Raw genomic sequence first — 19,149 nt, 5'->3', positions numbered from 1 at the left:
TGAATTGTTTTATTTTCTGAGAAGACTGTGGACTTGACCTCATTTAAAGCTGATGTTCACCCGGCCATTGACCACAGGGGCTGTGACCTTGCTGCTCTTATCAGCTGTGATGCTCTGTGTGAGCCCAAGAGCTTTGGGAGCCAAAGCTGAAGAGGAAGAAGCACCATAATCAACTGCTGTCTCTTCTTGTACTGAGTGAAGGAAAAAGAGAGACAGAGAGTCATCCCTGTTTTGGTAAAAAAAAGTATCAACTTTGAATTCACAAATAACACAAAAGATAATGACGTTATAATTCTCCAGGAAACCTGGTGCAAATCTGATTTGGTGACTCACTGTCCTGTAAACTACAAGGAAATCATCATCCCTCTGTTAAGCACTTTAACATTAAAAGAGGGAGAGATTCAGGCGTGATCATTATCTGGTATAAAATCAAAACTGTCAAATTGCATAACTCCTCTGAAATTAGAAAAATCACATAATATTTGGCTTAAAATTGACAAAGAAATTATAAACAGACAAAAGATACATTCCTTTGTAAAGTCTATATTCCTAAAGTGGAGATAAATTTGACCCTAATAATTACAGAGGCATCTGTATGAACAGTAAACTGGGAAAGGTACACTGTAATATTATTATTTCAAGAATTATAGACTTTCTTATGAAGCACAGTGTCTTGAATAAAAGTCATATTAGATTCAAGCCAAATCACCACACATCAGATCATATTTACACCCTACAGTAACACCCTAATTAACATACATGTTAAGCAGAACAAAAAATATTTGCATGTATCATAGACTTCAAAAAAGCTTTTGACAAAGTTTGGCACAATGGTCTAATCTACAAATTACTGGAAAGCTGTGTAGAGTGTAAAATATATGACATAATTAAATCCTTGGACACAAACAATAGGTGAGGTATTAAGATTGGCAGCAAAACCTCCTAATTTTCTCAGGAGCATGGAGCGAGACAAGTCTGCTGCTTAAGCCCAACATTATTCAACATTTATATCAATAAATTGGCCACGATTTTAGAATGCACTGCAGGCCTGATCTCACTCTGCACAACTCAGAATTCAAGTTTCTGCTTTATCCAGATGACTTGGTTCTTTTGTCCCACACAGAGCAGGAGCTACAGTAGAACCTGGACATGCTGGAGCAGTACTGACAGACCTGGTCCTGGACCTGCTGGAGCAGTACTGACAGACCTGGTCCTGGACCTGCTGGAGAAGTACTGACAGACCTGGTCCTAGACCTGCTGGAGAAGTACTGACAGACCTGGTCCTGGACCTGCTGGAGCAGTACTGAGAGACCTGGTCCTAGACCTGCCAGAGAAGTACTGAAAGACCTGGTCCTGGACCTGCTGGAGCAGTACTGACAGACCTGGTCCTAGACCTGCTGGAGAAGTACTGACAGACCTGGTCCTGGACCTGCTGGAGCAGTACTGACAGACCTGGTCCTAGAACTGCTGGAGAAGTACTGACAGACCTGGTCCTAGACCTGCTGGAGAAGTACTGAAAGACCTGGTCCTGGACCTACTGGAGAAGTACTGACAGACCTGGTCCTGGACCTACTGGAGAAGTACTGACAGACCTGGTCCTAGACCTGCTGGAGAAGTACTGACAGACCTGGTCCTGGACCTGCTGGAGCAGTACTGAGAGACCTGGTCCTAGACCTGCTGGAGAAGTACTGACAGACCTGGTCCTGGACCTGCTGGAGCAGTACAGACAGACCTGGAACTAGACCTGCTGGAGCAGTACTGACAGACCTGGTCCTGGACATGCTGGATCAATACTGACAGACCTGGTCCCTTTCAGTCAACCCAGAAAAGACCAAAAGGTTAACTTTCCAATAAAGAGCCAGATCTCGGGGAAACACATCACGCTTCACATTAGGGACATAAACATGAACGACCTGTACAGATTACATTTATTTAGGACTGAAGATTAGTTAAACTGGAAACCTCAATCCAGCAGTCCATGATCTGAGAGAAAAGGTATACAGGGCATTATTTGCAATCAAATGTCAAATGTACATTCCAAATACCAACTCAAATTTGGCTCAAAATATTCCAGTCTATTGTAAAACCAATTCTGCTGTATGGACGTTGTCTTTCCTAGATCTTCTTAAGTTCAAGACTATTTACTCAATACACACTAAATAGAAATAAAGATGCAGACTCTGGAATTAATTGAAGAGAAGAGCTGGTCCCGTCTTTATTGTGAGCTCAATGTTACAAACGAGGTGTTGTCTGGAGAATGTCTAACAGTCTCAGGTGGGCACACCTTTTATACATTTTCTTCATAACCATTTTTATTTTTTCATAAAAACCTGTCCCTGTTCCACTATTGTTCTCCAAACCATACATTATTCAGTGCATGCAAATTGATATTCAATACTTATACTAACCAGTTCTTGGTACCATTAGGTTCGTCCTGAACTACTTCTATTTTTTTTAAAGGCAATCAAATTCTATATCACTATATGAATTAGGCTAATTCTCACTCTTACTCAAAAAAAAAAAAAAAAAAAAAGATTATTAAATATTGGCTGCATTTAAAAAAACAAACCCCTACACCTACCACTACAAAGCCCTGCAATGCCAAGAGCTGAGCAGAGAAAAGAATGTCTTCAGCCAACTGGTCCTGACACTGAATTCATTAACAAACACTGTTCCACATCAGGGCCTGATTGTTTCTGAAATACAAACAATCAGACCAAATCAAATTATTACACTTCAAGATACGAAACTGCATCACCCATTGAAACACGCAATCACAAGCACATAGCAAACTGCACTATCTGGCCCTAAAATGGCACTACACTGTAGCAGACTACCTGTTCAGTGACATATTAAACACAGAACCACAAAGTACAGACTAAGTGACTACAGCCTGGCACACACACACACACACACACACACACACACACACACACACACACACACACACACACACACACTAACACACTAACACACACTCAAACACACACACACACACACACACACACACACACACACACACTCATATGTACACAATGTACATCTGTCTGCCACAACATGAGAGAGTGAGTAGCCTGCTCACACACACACACACTCACACACAAACACACACTCACACACACACTCATATGTACACAATGTACACCTCTCTACCACAACATGAGACAGTGAGTAGCCCGCCCACACACACACACTCACACACACCACACACTCACACACACACACACACTCACACATACACACACACACACACACACACACACACATTCACACACACACTCATATGTACACAATGTACATCTGTCTACCACAACATGAGACAGTGAGTAGCCCACCCACATACACACACACTCACACACACTCACACATACACACACTCATACACACACATACACACACCACACACACACACACACTGGTCATTTCCCTTCACTACGAGAGGAAAGTTGGGAACAAATTATTTTGATATACGTTTGAGACGTGCTGTTCATCTCTTCTGGTGATAATTTTGCTATAAAATAACATTTTGAATGTTAAAAATGTGAACAACACCAAAGCAGCCCTGGCACAAAATGACATCAAACTAGAAAAGGCATTAAAAATTACATCTGAATGACTAACATATATTTTCCAAAAACAAATGTCAAAGATCCAAGATCCATTAAAATGTGACTTATGTAACTGAGTAAATGTCAAAAGGTAGTTGCCATCTCCAAGTAGATCAATAAATGGATGATTATATTGACTGAACTGGGTGTTATTTAAGTCTAAGGAAAATATCCATATTCTAAGTTGCAGATAAAACTTCTTTCTAGTGTAAACACAAATAACTTTAAAGTTTGTGATCAAATAAAAAGAAAAACAATTATTTATATAGAGCTTTTTGCAACAGATGTTGTCACAAAGCAGCTTTACAAATGTCCAAGTCCAAGCCCCCAGTTAACAAGCCAAGGGTGACAGTGGCAAGGAAAAACTCCCTGGAGCATGAGGAAGAAACCTTGAGAGGAACCAAGACTCAAAGGGGGGGAGGGGGCATCCTCCTCTGGCTGACAACGGTCACCATAGTAATAACAATTTAAAGAGGAAAATAAATAAAAATGAATAAATAAGCAATTAATGTCTATTCCAACTTTCTATAGGTCCTAGTCTTGTCCCGATAGTCTTGATTAATTATGTGAAGTTAGCTGTCCCTAACACACAAGGTTTAAACCAAGCCAATAATAAATTGCTCCTTATGTAATCAATACATATGGGGATTGTATTGAATTATATCTCTTAATCTAGGTTTCAGCACAGATTCTTGTTTCTGGTAGCATCTCTGTTTAAGGGCATAACCTTTTCATGTTAGCTAGACACAGTTTTCAGAGTAAACAGAGCACTTCTGGATATGGCAAACCCCCAGCTCAGTGTAGGAATGTGTAAAATTCTAGAACTTTTTAGCAGTCATGTAATGTATGTTCAGTGTCACTGATAAGAGGTTGTTCTCAAAATTACTGAACACTTAAAAAGAAATGAAAAATCCCTGCAAATGCTACTATATCCAATACTTTTAGGCTTTTTTCATGATGATGAGCTGTTATATTGTATACACATTAGGCACAGTAAACAGTGCATTGTGTATAAATGTTTAGCAATAACTTCAGTTTAGTCACCTCTGTGGCACTTACACACATGATCACTAAACAGTTTACCACCAAACGTGGATATTACTAGGTGTCAAACTGACAACTAAACATGTGTCAAGAGAAATATAGCTGTAAAACTGTTACTTAACTACATTACATAACTCCTTTGAGTCCTAGTTTATATAAACTGAAATTAAATGGCATAATCTGATCTTTCAACTTCAAGACAATTTGATATTAATGTTGCACTTATCTAGCTATAGTTAAATGCAACATTAAGTAGCACAAATGCACCGCAACTTACCTTGAAATTGTTGCTAATTTCAAAATATATCTCTTATCCAACAATAATCCAAGTTTCCTTCGCTTTGTATCTAGATACGGTTCACTCTCTTACTTCCTCCTTTTAGTACTTGCTAAAGTATACACACTGTTCATGTGAAACTACATACTACATACTTTATACTACTGCATTCAGTATACACTGTATATATACACTGCATATTTGTATGCAGTATAGTATCCAGTACGCAACAAACAGAAACCACATTGTGCTACACCTATGCTACAATGGGCTACACATTATAAAATAGAACATGTTACAGCAATTTTACATTGCAGTTCATTTGTGGTCTGTAATTACTGGTTCTGTACTCTTGATAAAATTACACACCAAATAATTTCCCATTCTGAGAAGATTCTAGAGTTATCCTGAACTAAAGGTGAAATTCACTGGCAGAATGAATGCGACCCCTGATAGAGTTGCTGGGGGACGTTCAGTAAAGCATTCAGAAGTAAGATACCTATTGATGAGGCTACTAAGTTCTAAAGGGAGTTGATGAGTAGGGGGCAGTCAAAGTACTATTCCAGTCATACCAAGCCCATATACTATATACTATACTGAGAGTGTGTCTGTGTGTGTGTGTGTGTGTGTGTGTGTGTGTGTGTGTGTGTGTGTGTGTGTGTGTGTGTGTGTGTGTGTGTGTGTGTTTGTGTGTGTGTGTGTGTGTGTGTGTGTGTGTGTGTGTGTATAAAAACACTAGAAGTTGATTTTAATCTAAAGAAATAGACTAGAAAATGACATTGACAAGGGTTATATAATAGACAGCATACCCAGAATTTGTTACAAATATATTGCTATTCATTGTCTTAAATTAAAAAAATTAAAAATCACACGTTAAATAATGCAAAAATGTTTTATTTTCTAAGCAGACAGAGGATTTGACCTCACTTAAAGCTAAAATTCACTGGGCCACTGAATGTCACCCCAGTAATCACAGGGGCCATGACCTTGCTGCTCGTATCAGCTGTGATGCTCTGTGCAAACCCAGGAGCTGTGGGAGCCAGAGCTGAGTTTGATGAGGCACCAACACCATCTGCTGTCTCGGCTTGTACTGAGTAAAGGAGGGAGAAAGAAAGAGAAAGGGTTGATTCCCCTGCTCTGCGGAGCTTGAATTCTCACAAACGTTTCTCACAGCACCATGGAGAGCTTATTGACAGGGAACATCATGGTCTGGTATGGAAGCACCACCAATTGCGACCATATCCCCGCATCCTGCTTGAACCTCTCCGTTACCGTATGCACAACTCTTTATGCATTGTGAAGTTAGGATCTTTCAGCTAAACCTTTCACTGCAATGAATGTACAGTGTGATGTTTCTTTTATGTGATAAGTAAAAACTTGATTTGACTTTTTGAAATGCACATGATTCAAGTCACTGGTTATCAGAATTAGAAAGAATGTTATAGCAGGGAAATTCTGGTCCTGGAGGCTACCTATGTTCATGGTTCCAATCCTGTGGTACGTCGGCTTCCTAGACATTCCAGAGCATCCTTGACTAATGGAGGGTTCATTTCAGATGATAAACCCACAGAACAAAGTCTATCCCACCCAGATCTGCAACACGACTGCCTGTAGTTTTGGAGATCCCCTGCTGTAATTTAGCTCAAATAGGGATTGGCGGTTTGGCGGCTGTGCGGAAACAGGCATGATAAAACAGGGAAAATACTAAACTCTCCACAGGTACGTCACTGGAGACTGTCATATGCAGAATATTCTGTTACCTTCTGCAAGCTGCTTCTTAAGCTTCTCAGCGAGGTTATTCTGACTGATATTCTGAAGGACTCTCACAGCGATCTTCCCAGCATCTGACAGACCATACTGGTTCACCATTAGGTCCACGACGTCCATGTGCTTGGCTTTCTCCAGCTTACTCCGTGCTATGGAACTAAAACCCTTTGCCACGCCGTTGGTCAGCTGCCATTTAAAGCTCTTGAATTCTTCTTCCAGCAGATCATTTAGAGTATTCAGCAGCAGCACTCGAATAGTGGCCATTTTGCTTCACTATGAGGGGAAAGTTGGGAAAGAAATGTTAAAAATGAAAGGCCAGTATGTAGGCTGGTTAAATGAACTTCTTTCCTCCCAAATGTGCATAAGTATTACAATTTGAAAATCCACTTTCCATTAAAAAATTGTCAGAGATCCAAGATTCATTACATTTTTACTTATATAAGTGAGTGAATGTCACAAGCTAGTAGTTACCTCTGACTGTATCAATAAAGGGAGGATTGTCGATCCAAGAAGTGTGAACTGAGTGTTATTTATGTCCAGGGAAAGGTTGCGTATTCTGAGTTGCTAGAAAGGCATACTTTTTGTCAACAGTTTAAGCATTTTTGTATGTCGTTCTGGATATGGTAAACCTCCAGCCCAGTGTAGGAATGCGGAAATTACAATCTTATTGTTAAATATGTCTTATGCCAAAGGTTTTAATATCATTGATAAGAGAATGTTCGCTTGAGGTTGTTCGGCATGATCGCTTAACGAACGGAAATGAAATGAACACTTACAAATATATGGAAAATCTCTACAAACGCTACTATTTTCAATACTTGTGTGATTTTGTTCCCAAAATGATTATGAGAAGTTGTATACAGAGGCGCAAGGAAAACGGTTGTTGTATATAAATGGTTTGACGCCTAAAGTATAATTTAAAAGAAAACGAACTGAAAACTAAATCTGTATACACTGAAAAATACAAAGATGTAAAACAGTTTAAAAAATTTTACCACTTTGTGTTAAATTACACAGCAATTATAAACTTGTGTTAGATTACATAACCTGCATTCTAACGCATAGCATGGTATGATCTTTCAGACTTGGGACAGTGATATTTACAGAAAAACTCTAGCTATAGTGAAATGCAGCATTAAGTAGCACAAATACACTACATAGTGTAACGTACCTTGATATTTTTGCGTATTTAAAAAAAAACACCGCTTATCCACCGATAAACCGGGACTCCTTTACTTCTAGTTTCATTTTCTACTTCCTTTTTAGTTCTTGCCAAAGTATACGCGATGTCCTATAGGAAACGTGCACAGGCATTGCGTAATGCAGTTCATGATAGAAATCAATAACATTGAAAGTAATATATGTAATATATGCATATTTTCGTTAAAAGAAACATCTTGTATAGTATATCTCGGTAGACGTCTCGTGGACTGTTAGGAGTTTCCCGCGTTTTTGTCTTTTCAATGTTGCAGCAATGTTCACGTATATCTTTTATAGTATGTATATCTCTGTCTCCCTCCTGTGGCCTATGAGGATATACCAGCGTTTTGTTTGTTTTAAATCTCCCCAGGGAGTAGATCAGCTGCATTCAGTTATGGGAATAATCGAAGGCAACCAGATCTTAATCTTAAATTCCTTTCCAAGAGTCGGTCGAAACAACGGCTCATCGTCCTTGTTTTCTTTCTTTCACTGTCACTCCCTTTCTTCATTCACGTTTTAGCTCGCTCCACCAACGCTTATCCCTCTGTGTCTCGTTGAGCTGGAAGGACCAATTTTGAAACGTGTGTTTAAAGATCAGTCGACAGATTATGCTCATTCTGCTTTTAAGTAACCTAAAGTTTGTCTCTTGTGACTGTCTGGCTGTCATTGTTCACTTGCGGAGTGGACTTTCGTCCTTACCGAACAGCCACCGAAAAGAACCGGACCGTTTCGCAGGCATCACTGGCTGCCAGGGGAATTTAGACCTTTACATCATGGCGCCTCTGCCCTCCTCGCTTTGTGTTAATTACGGCCCAACATCCAGAGTCATCTCAGGTCATAACTGGGTCACACCAAAAAGGATTAATACATTCGTCGTATACATTGCCTATATGAGGGAAACACCAGTCACGTGACTGCTTTTAACACCCCTTTGGCACATTCTGGTGCTGCCGGCCGGTGCCCTGACTCTTCAGTGAGCTGATGGACTGCGTTTGTTTCTGTGATTGGACACAAACTCCTTAATTACACTGACTATTCAGTGAGCTGGTCTGTGATGGTAAACATACTGCTTTATTCTTACACTGATGTTCCTTTTTGCAGTTTTGAGTTGCAGTTGTATTTCCCTATAGCCACTAACCATGACTTCATATTAGCTTCATAGTTAATTGCAAACCACTGAAAACATATCAATGATAAAATGATAAATTATAACATATTGCAGAATGTTTTCAGGCAGAATGTCAGTGAATCAATCAACAGATCTAATCAAGAAAAAAAAAAAGATTCCAAATATAGTAGCTGACTGCCATGTTTAAGATTTGGGAACAGGAAAGAATTTCAGCTTCATCCTCATCTCCAGGTCCCTGCCCCTCCATCATTTTCATGAATATCTTCCTCTGCATCCTTCTCCTCTTTCTTTCTCTTTTTGCCATCCACCTTGTATTTGAGCCGGCGGATGGGGTCTGTGATGCTGCGCATTTTGCTCTCGTCATATTCCTCGTTCATCATGAAGTTCCTGTCAATGAGCTCCGCTCCTTCCTGCCAGTTGCGGTAGCAGTCTGGTGCGATTGTGCAGATCTCCGTCACTGCGTTCCAAGAGAGGACGGAACAGTCTGGACGCAGTACCACCACCGTGGGCAGCTTCTCCACCCTAAACATCACCTCCAGCTCCCTGAAACAATTAACACATTACAAACACACATGCACACATGCACGTACACACACACACACACACACACACACACACACACACTGAGCAGCCCTGTTTCCTGCTGCTCAGGAAATGCTTCAGTAGCCCTGTTTCCTGCCGTTTCAGTGTGTCAGCGGTGCCAATTACAAGTTTAAAATATACAAAGAAGTTCTACAACCATGTCAACAATTAAAGACCTAACCAGTCATCTCTGGATGCAATGCACTCATACTTCCTGTAGGGATCCTTGTGGGGCAGAAAGAGGCAGCGCTTGGGAAGCTCCTTCAGGAACTTGGCCTGCAGGTCCTCAGAGGAATCCAGTGAGATATACAGCAGCACAAGCTGCGCCGAGCGCTCCACGTAGAACTCGTCCGTCAGACGCTTATAGAAGTCTGCCATCACGGGCGCAAAGTCACGGCAGTGGTCGCACGCCCCCGAGCCGAAGAGGAGCAGGACGATGCGGTTCTGCAGGCGCAGGACCACCTCGCGCTCCGTGTCCAGCTCCTCGAGCTCCGCGTTGTTCTTCACCAGAACCCTCCCCACAAACAGGTCCACCATGACACGTGCTGGGGGAAAGACACCAAGAGAAATGACTGACAACTTCATTAGCCAATAAGGTGATTGATGCAAGCAGCGACTCCAGTAAAAACAACAAGAGGCGAAATGCCAAATTGCATTTGCAACCAACACACTTCAGCACGCAAGGCTTCATCAGGGTGGACAGCTGGTGGAATTGAAGTTTGGGGTTCTCCAGTGATCAGGCGCTGCAGTTTTTACACGTGTTCAGACTGCTGTAGAGCAGGGTGAGCTTATGAAGCCACATGTACAACCTACACACACACAATCTGGAAAATCATATATGATCAGGACTGGATTTGGTTATTCAAAACATGTATCATTTTGTGTATAATTATGGTCCCTTTCCAAGAGTAACACTTCTCATATATACACCTCTTTCAAACACTGACTGTGTATTTGCAAATGTTTTTAGCATCTAGTACCATATACATCATGGAACTCTTATGATTTCCGTATGACATGCATGTGCTATTTCCACTTACTTTAAGTATTATATATATTGCATGTATATTGATTCGTATATATTTTACAGACCTTTATGCAGTAACGGCAGGGAAGGGGGTTGTTGCTTTAGCTTGTTCTTTAATAATAACATATGTAATATTAGTTGTTATTATTTAGTAATAACATATCTTAATAATAAAGTTTTAAGAAAAATAGTGGTATGCCCATCAGTAGGTTATGATGTTACTATCCTATCCACGTCATCTCTACTAAAGTGGTTCTTAACAGTAGCTGACTTTAAGGCAAGCAGGGCAGGAACAGTAACCCCAACATTAATGGGTGCAGTTCCCTCCCCTTCTCTCTTTCACTCACTTAGTCTTTCTCTCTCTTTCTGTTTCTTTCTCTCGCTCTCACCTTTTTCTTTTTGTGAAGTTTTGAAGTTCCGAAGCTTCGCTAAGACCACTTTTAAGGGATGGAGGAGGGGACTCAGAAACTTCTTCAGTCCTCTGCCTCTGTGCTGTTGGCGAAGGCCTTCTGGTGTCTCGCTACCTCTGAAATGTCTTTGCCAGCGGAGATTCCGAGGGCAGCTCACAATCCCGACAGAGCTGAGGCCCACCCGTGTGTGTGTGTGTGTGTGTGTGTGTGTGTGTGCGTTCACGGCTGCTGGACATGGCTCTCAGAGCAGTAAAGCTGTGTGTGTCTGATATTGTAATCCTCTTTACTGCTGAGCCAAAGGCTGGCACAGGGAGACAGGCTTCAGGCACTATTTAAACATCCTTCAGAAAATCAGAATGGGTCACTGATTTGAAACCCCGCTTTAAGAATATATCACAGACATTAGAAGAGATAAAGTCTAGTAGACACAATAAAGATAACAACAGGACAGATATTCCTATTCATTCAAGACACCAGTTGTTTTTGTTCTTTTGTTTACTTGTTCAAATCTCTCCCTTTCTCTAAAAGGTGATGTTTACTGTTAAATGGTGAGTGATGTTTAAGGTCTTATAAGCTCGGCTGCAAAGACATCTAAGCCCTAGTGAGGGAGTGATAGTGAAAGAGAGGAGAGGAGGCGTGATAGAGGATTAAGGAAGGATAAAAGCAAACACACAGACACATGTAGTGGATATGTACACCTACCCTTTACTTCTGCTCACCGGCCTTCTTAGAGTGTCTGTCTTAGAAGTGCCTTTTATAAGTGGCGAATTACAGACCTTATCCCAACACGATGTTAACAACTACTAGTGACATGAAACAGCACATAGCACCAGGTGGGTTTCTAATCACACTCATGATCAGTCTGTGGTCTCAGCCTTTTTTTTAAGAGACCAATTAAGATTTGTGCATATACAGTAATATAGATCCATTAACTCACACTCTCACCCCCCCACATATACAGTAATATAGATCCACTAACTCTCACTCTCACCCCACACATACATCTATGAGGAGCATCTTCTGGGCCTCTTACACACTGTATGAGGTGGCCTGTTTAACTTTAGCTCACTAATTAGCACCTTGGTTCTGTGAAATGAGAGACATGTGCACAAATATAATTTTTATGACCATCAGTGATGTGGAGGAAGTCTGATTACATGGAATTACATGTGTAATCAGGGCTAATCTATGCTTGACTGGAGGAAACTTAACATTGTGTCATGATGTGTGTACACATATACAGAGATACACACCTATAGAGGCAATTTGTTGCCATAAGAAGTATGGAGTAAATGTTTGACATGCTAAAAAAACAAATAATATATTTTTGTAATTGCTCAAATAAAATACTGCTAAAATACTGTTTACTTGAAAGAAACATGGCATAAGAAACACTTTTTTCTTTATTGTTTAGCATAAAGGCACATCTTGATAAATATAATTTTACAACCAAAAAAAAGGAGTGATTGACATGACTATCAACAAAAGGCAGAGGTATTTTAGCACTCTACCCTTCAACACAACCTTAAGAGAAGGCTAATATTAAAAAAGAAAGAAAGCAAAGAAAAACGATAACACTGACGTCTCTCTGTGGCCTCATGCAGTTCACACACTGACCAGCAGAGGGAGTACACCTGGCTCGACCTGGCAATCATTCAATAATGAGTTACAATTTGTTCCATATTTACAACGACATTGTTGCTTTTTGGTTTGGCAGAACAAGCAATAAATTAGTCATTCGCAAGCAGGGTTACTTTACAGATTCATAGGCTAGAAGCTGGCATTTCGAGCCGATCTGGGTTTAGATTTCTTCTACTGAAACACTAACCTCAGACACCTATATAACAGGTCTCTGATCAGAGAAAAACAACATCTTCTGCCAAGAACATCCACACTGTTACAGTTAGAGAAGGAAATGAGCTGGAGTAAAAGTAACAACAGTACTCATCTTGAAATCTTACTCTCTGAAATCACTTTTCATCTGAGGCACTGCATATGATGAACAACTAATTAATATATTAAGCTAAAATGTAATTAAATGGAATTCTTAACAACACCCAAGTTAAAAGATTCCAATTAAAAACTCACCCTACTAACAAAGACATTTTCACTCGCACTTAATGCAGATCTTTCCTGGAGTATTTCCCTTGTTTTTAATGTTGGTGTTGTATTATAATTGGTAACTCCCAGGTTTGTGCAGAAAATACACCGTAAGATAAGGCAAATTGGCAAAGGCCAAATTCCGAACAATGAAACAGATTACTTTTTCCAGATTAACAATTTAAAATATATATAATAAAACTATGAGATACATTACAAGTTCACCATGCCTGAGCTGTCAGTCAAGTATTTTGGACCACTCCTGAACCCCGCCCACAACAACTGTAACCCACACCCACTGATTTTACAACTGTGTGCATGGCAGAATATATCTGCAAAAGCTTTTAGATTGAAACCTCAGCACCACACACACACACACACACACACACACACACACACACACACACACACAGACGACTGTAGAACCTCAGCACAAAGACATCTTTGAACACCACTGGCAGTGTGGAACCTCAACACCACACACAGACATACATCTATGAACAGTGGTAATAACCAGATATTTTCATGGTTCCATAGTATTACACATTCAGTATTTGTCAGAACACTGTGAAAAGGCCCTCCATATTCCCACCACCATCTCATTTCAGTACTTCTGAAATACTTATGTACTTGATGGTGCCATGGCGTACACCATCTGTTCCTGCATCTACCCAGAATGCTCACGTTTGTGTGTTCTTTCACAAGGGTTCTGCTTACTGAATTAAGTGTGGATTAGGGTCCAAACCCCACACTGCCCACTGGTCCACTCATCTCTCTCCAGTCCACACCGTTCATTCCTATAAAGGTTCAGTATTTAAACGCTGAAGTCCAGTACATCGCTAGTGAGCATGTGTGCATTTAGCCAGTCAGACCTTCAGTGTGAAGCTGAAAGGGTTACATGCACAGCCACTTTCTTGGTGTGTGCATGCTTCTCTGCTGGAGGCTGTGCTGCTTTTTAGCCTGATGAAAAAAGACGAACATGCAGAGAGATGCTTCTCCTGTTCCAGTACAAACAGACATCCCCCAAAAAACCCCAACCAACAAGGCAACCAGACTGAGCTAGAGTTGCTAATTGGCTAGGTCACGCCCCCAAGTGTCCCCACCCCCTGCTGTCCCCGCCCCCTGCTGTCCCCACCCCCCTGGTGCCCCCGCCCATCTCAAAGCTCGTCCCTGGCTGTGCTGTCTAGGGGTGACTGCAGCACATCTGTGTTCTGGGCCTCAGAGCTGAGTTCCTCCTGCTCGCGGGTCTTGTGCGAGCGCGCCCGGTCCCAGTCCGTGTGCACCGTCTCATTGTCCCACACTGTGGATGTTTCTGTGTCGCTGATGTAGCCCAGATCACCTGTGTAGTGTGTCGGGTAGACAAGCAGAGGCTCAGCTGAGAACGCACGCAAGTCCCTGGGCTCGAAGTGAGACATGTAGTCCTCCCTGTGCAGAGAGAGAGAGAGAGAGAGAGACACACAGAGAGACAGACAGAAAGGGAGAGGGAGAGTAATTGATTGATTAATTAAGCATCCATTTACTTTTTTAAAGTTGTTAAGCAAAGCTGACTTGGGCTTGCTGTATTGTATAGCAGATGCAAATTTAAAATAAAATTTAAAAAATAACTTTATAAGAATAAGAACTTTATAATAAGAATTTTTAACCTTACTAAACTCTAATTAACAAATTGATTGTCTTTTTTTATACCTGGATGATAAACAGGTAAATATCTTCCTGAGATAAACTTTGATAATAAAGTCCTTTCAATAAAGCTAGCTTAAACTCCACAGTGAACAGAACTGAGCGAGTGAGAGAGTTCAGAGATCTTACACTGGATGCTTGTTGTACATCACTGGCAGGAACTCGTCAACGGGCAGCATCTTACTCAGAGGCTCCACCCTCAGCAGCTTCTTGGCGCCTTGTAACGACATCATGTAGCCGAGTGTCCAATAGGAGTAGTCGGCCTCCACCAGGTTGTGAATTTTAGGCACTGATTTTTCTGGATGGTCCACCTGCATTCTCTTCCTTCCAATATAACTGTGTGTGTGTGTGTGTGTGTGTGTGTGTGTGTGTGTAAAAAAGAAATCACAGAATGAGGCTTTTTTTTTTTTTAGTTTACTCGCTCAGTTCCTGTATTATCTCTTTGTAAGTGTAATTGAGAATAATTCTCAATTACACTAGTGCTTTTGGGGAATGTTTTATGACACATGGACCAAACTGTGGCTTAGATCTGACCTCTGACTGCAGCTGCGGTGGGGTTTGAAAGGGAGCGTGTTTAGAAATATGAGTTGTGTTCAGGTTCTGGAAAGCTGCAGGGTCAAAGCTGGGGAGAGGAAGTCTGTGTGTGATGCAGGTCAGTGCTGTCTGCATTTACAGCACCTGTGTGTTGCTAGGTGTGATGGGGGTCAGTGCTGTGTGTATTCCTAGGTGTGATGGGGTTGGTGCTGTGTGTATTCCTAGGTGTGATGGTGTCAGTGCTCTGTGTTTTGGGGGTTAGTGGTGTGTGTATTCCTAGGTGTGATGGTGTCAGTGCTCTGTGTTTTGGGGGTTAGTGCTGTGTATTCCTAGGTGTGATGGGGTTAGTGCTGTGTGTATTCCTAGGTGTGATGGTGTCAGTGCTCTGTGTTTTGGGGGTTACTGCTGTGTATTCCTAGGTGTGATGGGGTTAGTGCTGTGTGTTTTGGGGGTTAGTGCTGTGCATTCCTAGGTGTGATGGTGTCAGTGCTCTGTGTTTTGGGGGTTAGTGCTGTGTATTCCTAGGTGTGATGGGGTTAGTGCTGTGTATTCCTAGGTGTGATGGGGTTAGTGCTGTGTATTCCTAGGTGTGATGGTGTCAGTGCTCTGTGTTTTGGGGGTTAGTGCTGTGTATTCCTAGGTGTGATGGGGTTAGTGCTGTGTGTTTTGGGGGTTAGTGCTGTGCATTCCTAGGTGTGATAGTCTCAGTGCTCTGTGTTTTGGGGGTTAGTGCTGTATATTCCTAGGTGTGATGGGGTTAGTGCTGTGTATTCCTAGGTGTGATGGGGTTGGTGCTGTGTATATTCCTAGGTGTGATGGGGTTAGTGCTGTGTATATTCCTAGGTGTGATGGGGTCAGTGCTGTGTATTCCTAGGTGTGATGGGGTTAGTGCTGTGTATTCCTAGGTGTGATGGGGTTAGTGCTGTGTGTATTCCCAGGACTCACATGAGGTCCCAGTCCAGTCCCTGCATCTTCACCTCAAGCATCAGATTCTGCAAGCGCCTCTTAAAGAAAACCTCAAAACGCAGGTCATCCTCTATCACCAGTGACGTCTGCAGACCCCGCTCAACTATCTAACACACACACACACACACACACACCCATCACTAAAAACAGCACACATGTACACACCAGTGAAATGTCCTCACCCAGCACAGCTGCACACTAGAAATGGCACAACACCAGTTTCTCTGGTGCCGATCTGATACTGATAGCTTGCATTGAATGTCGACCGATATCCACACTGATTTGATATGTTTTCATTCAAAACCACTGTGGCACTGTAGTTTAGTTGTTAGGGTGAATTGTTTTGTGTGAGATGTATTATAATGCTATTTTAAAAAAGTCATGCATGGATATGACAAATTATATTTTAAAAATTCATTATAAAAATAATCCAAAAAACTGTTGACAAGACTAAAACAAACATTCATTTTTTCCCCTTCAAATGCTCATTTGTTTTTTTTAAATAATGCATTAAACAAATCATTTTTTGCAGATATACCAGTAAACACTAGAAGCATTTTTAATGTCTCATTTAAATGCTCACTAGAAGGCAGAGAGCCTGTTCCCCAAACGGGGTTATCAAAACAAATTATAGCAATGGAAATCATATGAGTGAGTGTATAGATATTTAAACATTATAGTTTTTAATTGTTAATGGGAAGAAAACGCTACACCGAAACTTTATAGTATAGTAAGTTTATAAACTGTGCTCAGACTAGCCCAACTGTTATCATGTGACCTGCTAATACTAAACTAATAGAGCTGCTGTGCTATTTTCAGGCTGGATTTGTTATGGTATCAGATCGGTTTCCTTAAAAATGTCTTCACCGATATTCGATTCAGCATTTTTGCTGATATTAGCCTGATTACGATACAAGATATCAGATTAGTGCCATCTCTTGCACATAACAGTGAAATATCCTCACACACACACACACACACACACACACACACACACACACACACACACACACACACACACACACACACACACCTCGGTCCAGATGTTGTAGTGGGACAGAAAGCAGCCAAGTTCTCCTTTAGTCAGGGGCCTTCCATGGTAGGGGTCACTGTATCCCGGCAACATACTGATCCCCAATGCCTGGACCTGACTAGCATTCAGCGCCCTGGTGGGGGGAGAAAGAGAGAGAGTGAGAGGAGTAAGGAGTGTGCAGAAAGTCCTATAAGGATGTGAAACATGCTTTACAGATACTTATGCAGTATGTACAGGAATAGCACATGGGTGAGCTAGGAAACCATGCAAGGTTAGGTCTGGTCTCTTTAGGGATAGACATTGGGTGTGTGTGTGTGTGTGTGTGTGTGTGTGTGTAATACGTGTTAACCCTGTTAACTATATGTCATTAACAGTTTTACAAAGGGAGAGAGACAGACATACCTGCCATCCACTGCATTTATAATCTTACAAGTAATCTCCTGCTCCCACAGAGTCCTCAACATTCTTTCCCTACGATCAGACCTCCTTAGGAGGTTAATCATGAACACCTACACACACACACAAACACACACAAACATACACACACACAGTTCGTTTATGCAAACACAAGCAGCAAAACCAACACTGCTGACTCTCTGCTTTTCTCCTGCTGGTGTAAGGGAGCGCTGGCCAGGGTTTCTGGGGCTCCTCAATGTGCAAGGCTGCAGGATTTAATGCAACAGTGGCTGAGGGACTCACCTCGTCAAAGCCCATTTTATCAGGCTGCTTCTCAGGGACTGAGACATACACAGATGGCTCTATTGGAGGACCACGCACTGAGAGAGAAAGTCACACACACACACACACACACACACACACAACTAAACTGTAGCAGACAGAAACTTCAATTCGAGATTTGACCTTTAGCTGTCTGACTCACCCATGACTTCCAGCACAGAGTGGAGGAAGCTGTCTGCGTCATCTTGCAAGGAATTATGGGAACGTAATGGTACAGGGAAATAACCATAAGTCTCCCTGTTACACACGTACATTTGAACATCTGAAGAAAAAGAAACAAATATATAAGCACCTGCATGACACATAGGTCAACAGTGATGACCTCTGGGGCACAGATAATGAAACAATGAGTCAAAGAGGAAATCCAACAGGTAGAGAAAAAGCTTATTAAATACATAAAATGTCTTTTAACACACTCTTAAATATCATTGGCTGTTTTAACTGTATAAAGCAAGAGCCCAGGCCACATTAAAAAGCTGAGCAAACTGAACTTTGAATCATCCGTGTACCAAGGACACACACACACTATTGTTTGTTAGCTTACTATGGGAAGTTCAGCTCTCTCAACAGTTTAAAGCATCTCAGACAGTGTAGGGATGACACAGAGACATCTCAGACAAAGACTCCAGAGAGCAGAAGACATGGGGATTTCACCATCAACCAAGCTTCAGAGGGACAGAGTCGTGCCCTACTCAATCACTTTTATTGTTGTTTGCTTCAGGTGTGGAGCTGAGTGAGAAGCTTGTGTGCATAGTCCCTCGCACTATGTGAGTACACAACATATAAACATTAAATCCACAATATTTCACTGTTTCTGAAAGTGCAAGCTATAAATATATAAGATGTGAAATTTACACATGTAAAAGGTTCCATTATTAAATATTTATGTTATGTTCAAATATACATGATGTACATGGAGAGGCACAAGATACAAATACATCAAATGCAGGTATTTGGAACCTGCTGCAGTGGGCGTGGCCCAACAGGCTGGAGGCGGGGCTCACCGGCCATGCGGGCGGAGAAGGCAAAGACGATGACATCATCGAAGGGCCAG

The 19,149-nt window shown here is 41.5% G+C and overlaps 2 protein-coding genes across 7 annotated transcripts in view; both read right to left on the bottom strand.

The window, feature by feature from the left end:
- Positions 1 to 5,807: 5,807 nt before the first annotated feature.
- nxnl1 (nucleoredoxin like 1) lies at positions 5,808 to 11,229 on the bottom strand. 5 transcript variants are annotated; one of them, XM_035535188.2, is made up of 8 exons: positions 11,024 to 11,229; positions 10,700 to 10,745; positions 10,279 to 10,431; positions 9,819 to 10,152; positions 7,868 to 9,568; positions 7,168 to 7,260; positions 6,690 to 6,969; positions 5,808 to 6,019 (listed from the first exon to the last, which is right to left on the bottom strand). In XM_035535188.2, exons 4-5 carry the CDS (start codon positions 10,142 to 10,144, stop codon positions 9,247 to 9,249), a joined length of 648 nt encoding a protein of 215 aa, XP_035391081.2. In that variant the 5' UTR covers positions 10,145 to 10,152; positions 10,279 to 10,431; positions 10,700 to 10,745; positions 11,024 to 11,229; the 3' UTR covers positions 5,808 to 6,019; positions 6,690 to 6,969; positions 7,168 to 7,260; positions 7,868 to 9,246. The 5 variants fall into 5 exon arrangements, with proteins under 5 accessions (XP_035391081.2, XP_081557550.1, XP_081557551.1 ...); XM_081701424.1 differs by lacking the exon at positions 7,168 to 7,260; XM_081701425.1 differs by lacking the exons at positions 7,168 to 7,260; positions 10,279 to 10,431.
- Positions 11,230 to 12,429: 1,200 nt separating this feature from the next.
- Positions 12,430 to 19,149, bottom strand: part of colgalt1b (collagen beta(1-O)galactosyltransferase 1b) — a 13,488-nt gene continuing 6,768 nt past the window's right edge. For both annotated transcript variants that reach the window (XM_081701366.1, XM_027018860.3), the window contains 8 exons: positions 19,100 to 19,149; positions 18,238 to 18,357; positions 18,057 to 18,133; positions 17,760 to 17,866; positions 17,358 to 17,490; positions 16,304 to 16,431; positions 14,954 to 15,160; positions 12,430 to 14,569 (listed from right to left, as the gene is read on the bottom strand). The exon at positions 19,100 to 19,149 is cut by the window's right edge and continues 155 nt beyond it. In XM_081701366.1, coding sequence (XP_081557492.1) covers positions 14,302 to 14,569; positions 14,954 to 15,160; positions 16,304 to 16,431; positions 17,358 to 17,490; positions 17,760 to 17,866; positions 18,057 to 18,133; positions 18,238 to 18,357; positions 19,100 to 19,149 — 1,090 coding nt within the window. In that variant the 3' untranslated portion in view covers positions 12,430 to 14,301. The remainder of the gene's footprint in view (positions 14,570 to 14,953; positions 15,161 to 16,303; positions 16,432 to 17,357; positions 17,491 to 17,759; positions 17,867 to 18,056; positions 18,134 to 18,237; positions 18,358 to 19,099) is intronic.

The sequence above is a fragment of the Electrophorus electricus genome, chromosome 18, assembly GCF_041902795.1.
Source record: "Electrophorus electricus isolate QZ-2024a chromosome 18, ASM4190279v1, whole genome shotgun sequence".
Classification (NCBI taxonomy): Eukaryota; Metazoa; Chordata; class Actinopteri; order Gymnotiformes; family Gymnotidae; genus Electrophorus; species Electrophorus electricus.
This window is presented reverse-complemented; position numbering and strand designations above follow the sequence as displayed.

Excerpts from the sequence above, each read along its gene's own strand:
- nxnl1 (XM_035535188.2), bottom strand. The coding sequence starts at position 10,144 with ATGGTGGACCTGTTTGTGGGGAGGGTTCTGGTGAAGAACAACGCGGAG. Across the intron at positions 9,569-9,818 it reads CACAAGGATCCCTACAGGAA|GGAGCTGGAGGTGATGTTTA; the intron begins GTATGAGTGCAT and ends TAATTGTTTCAG.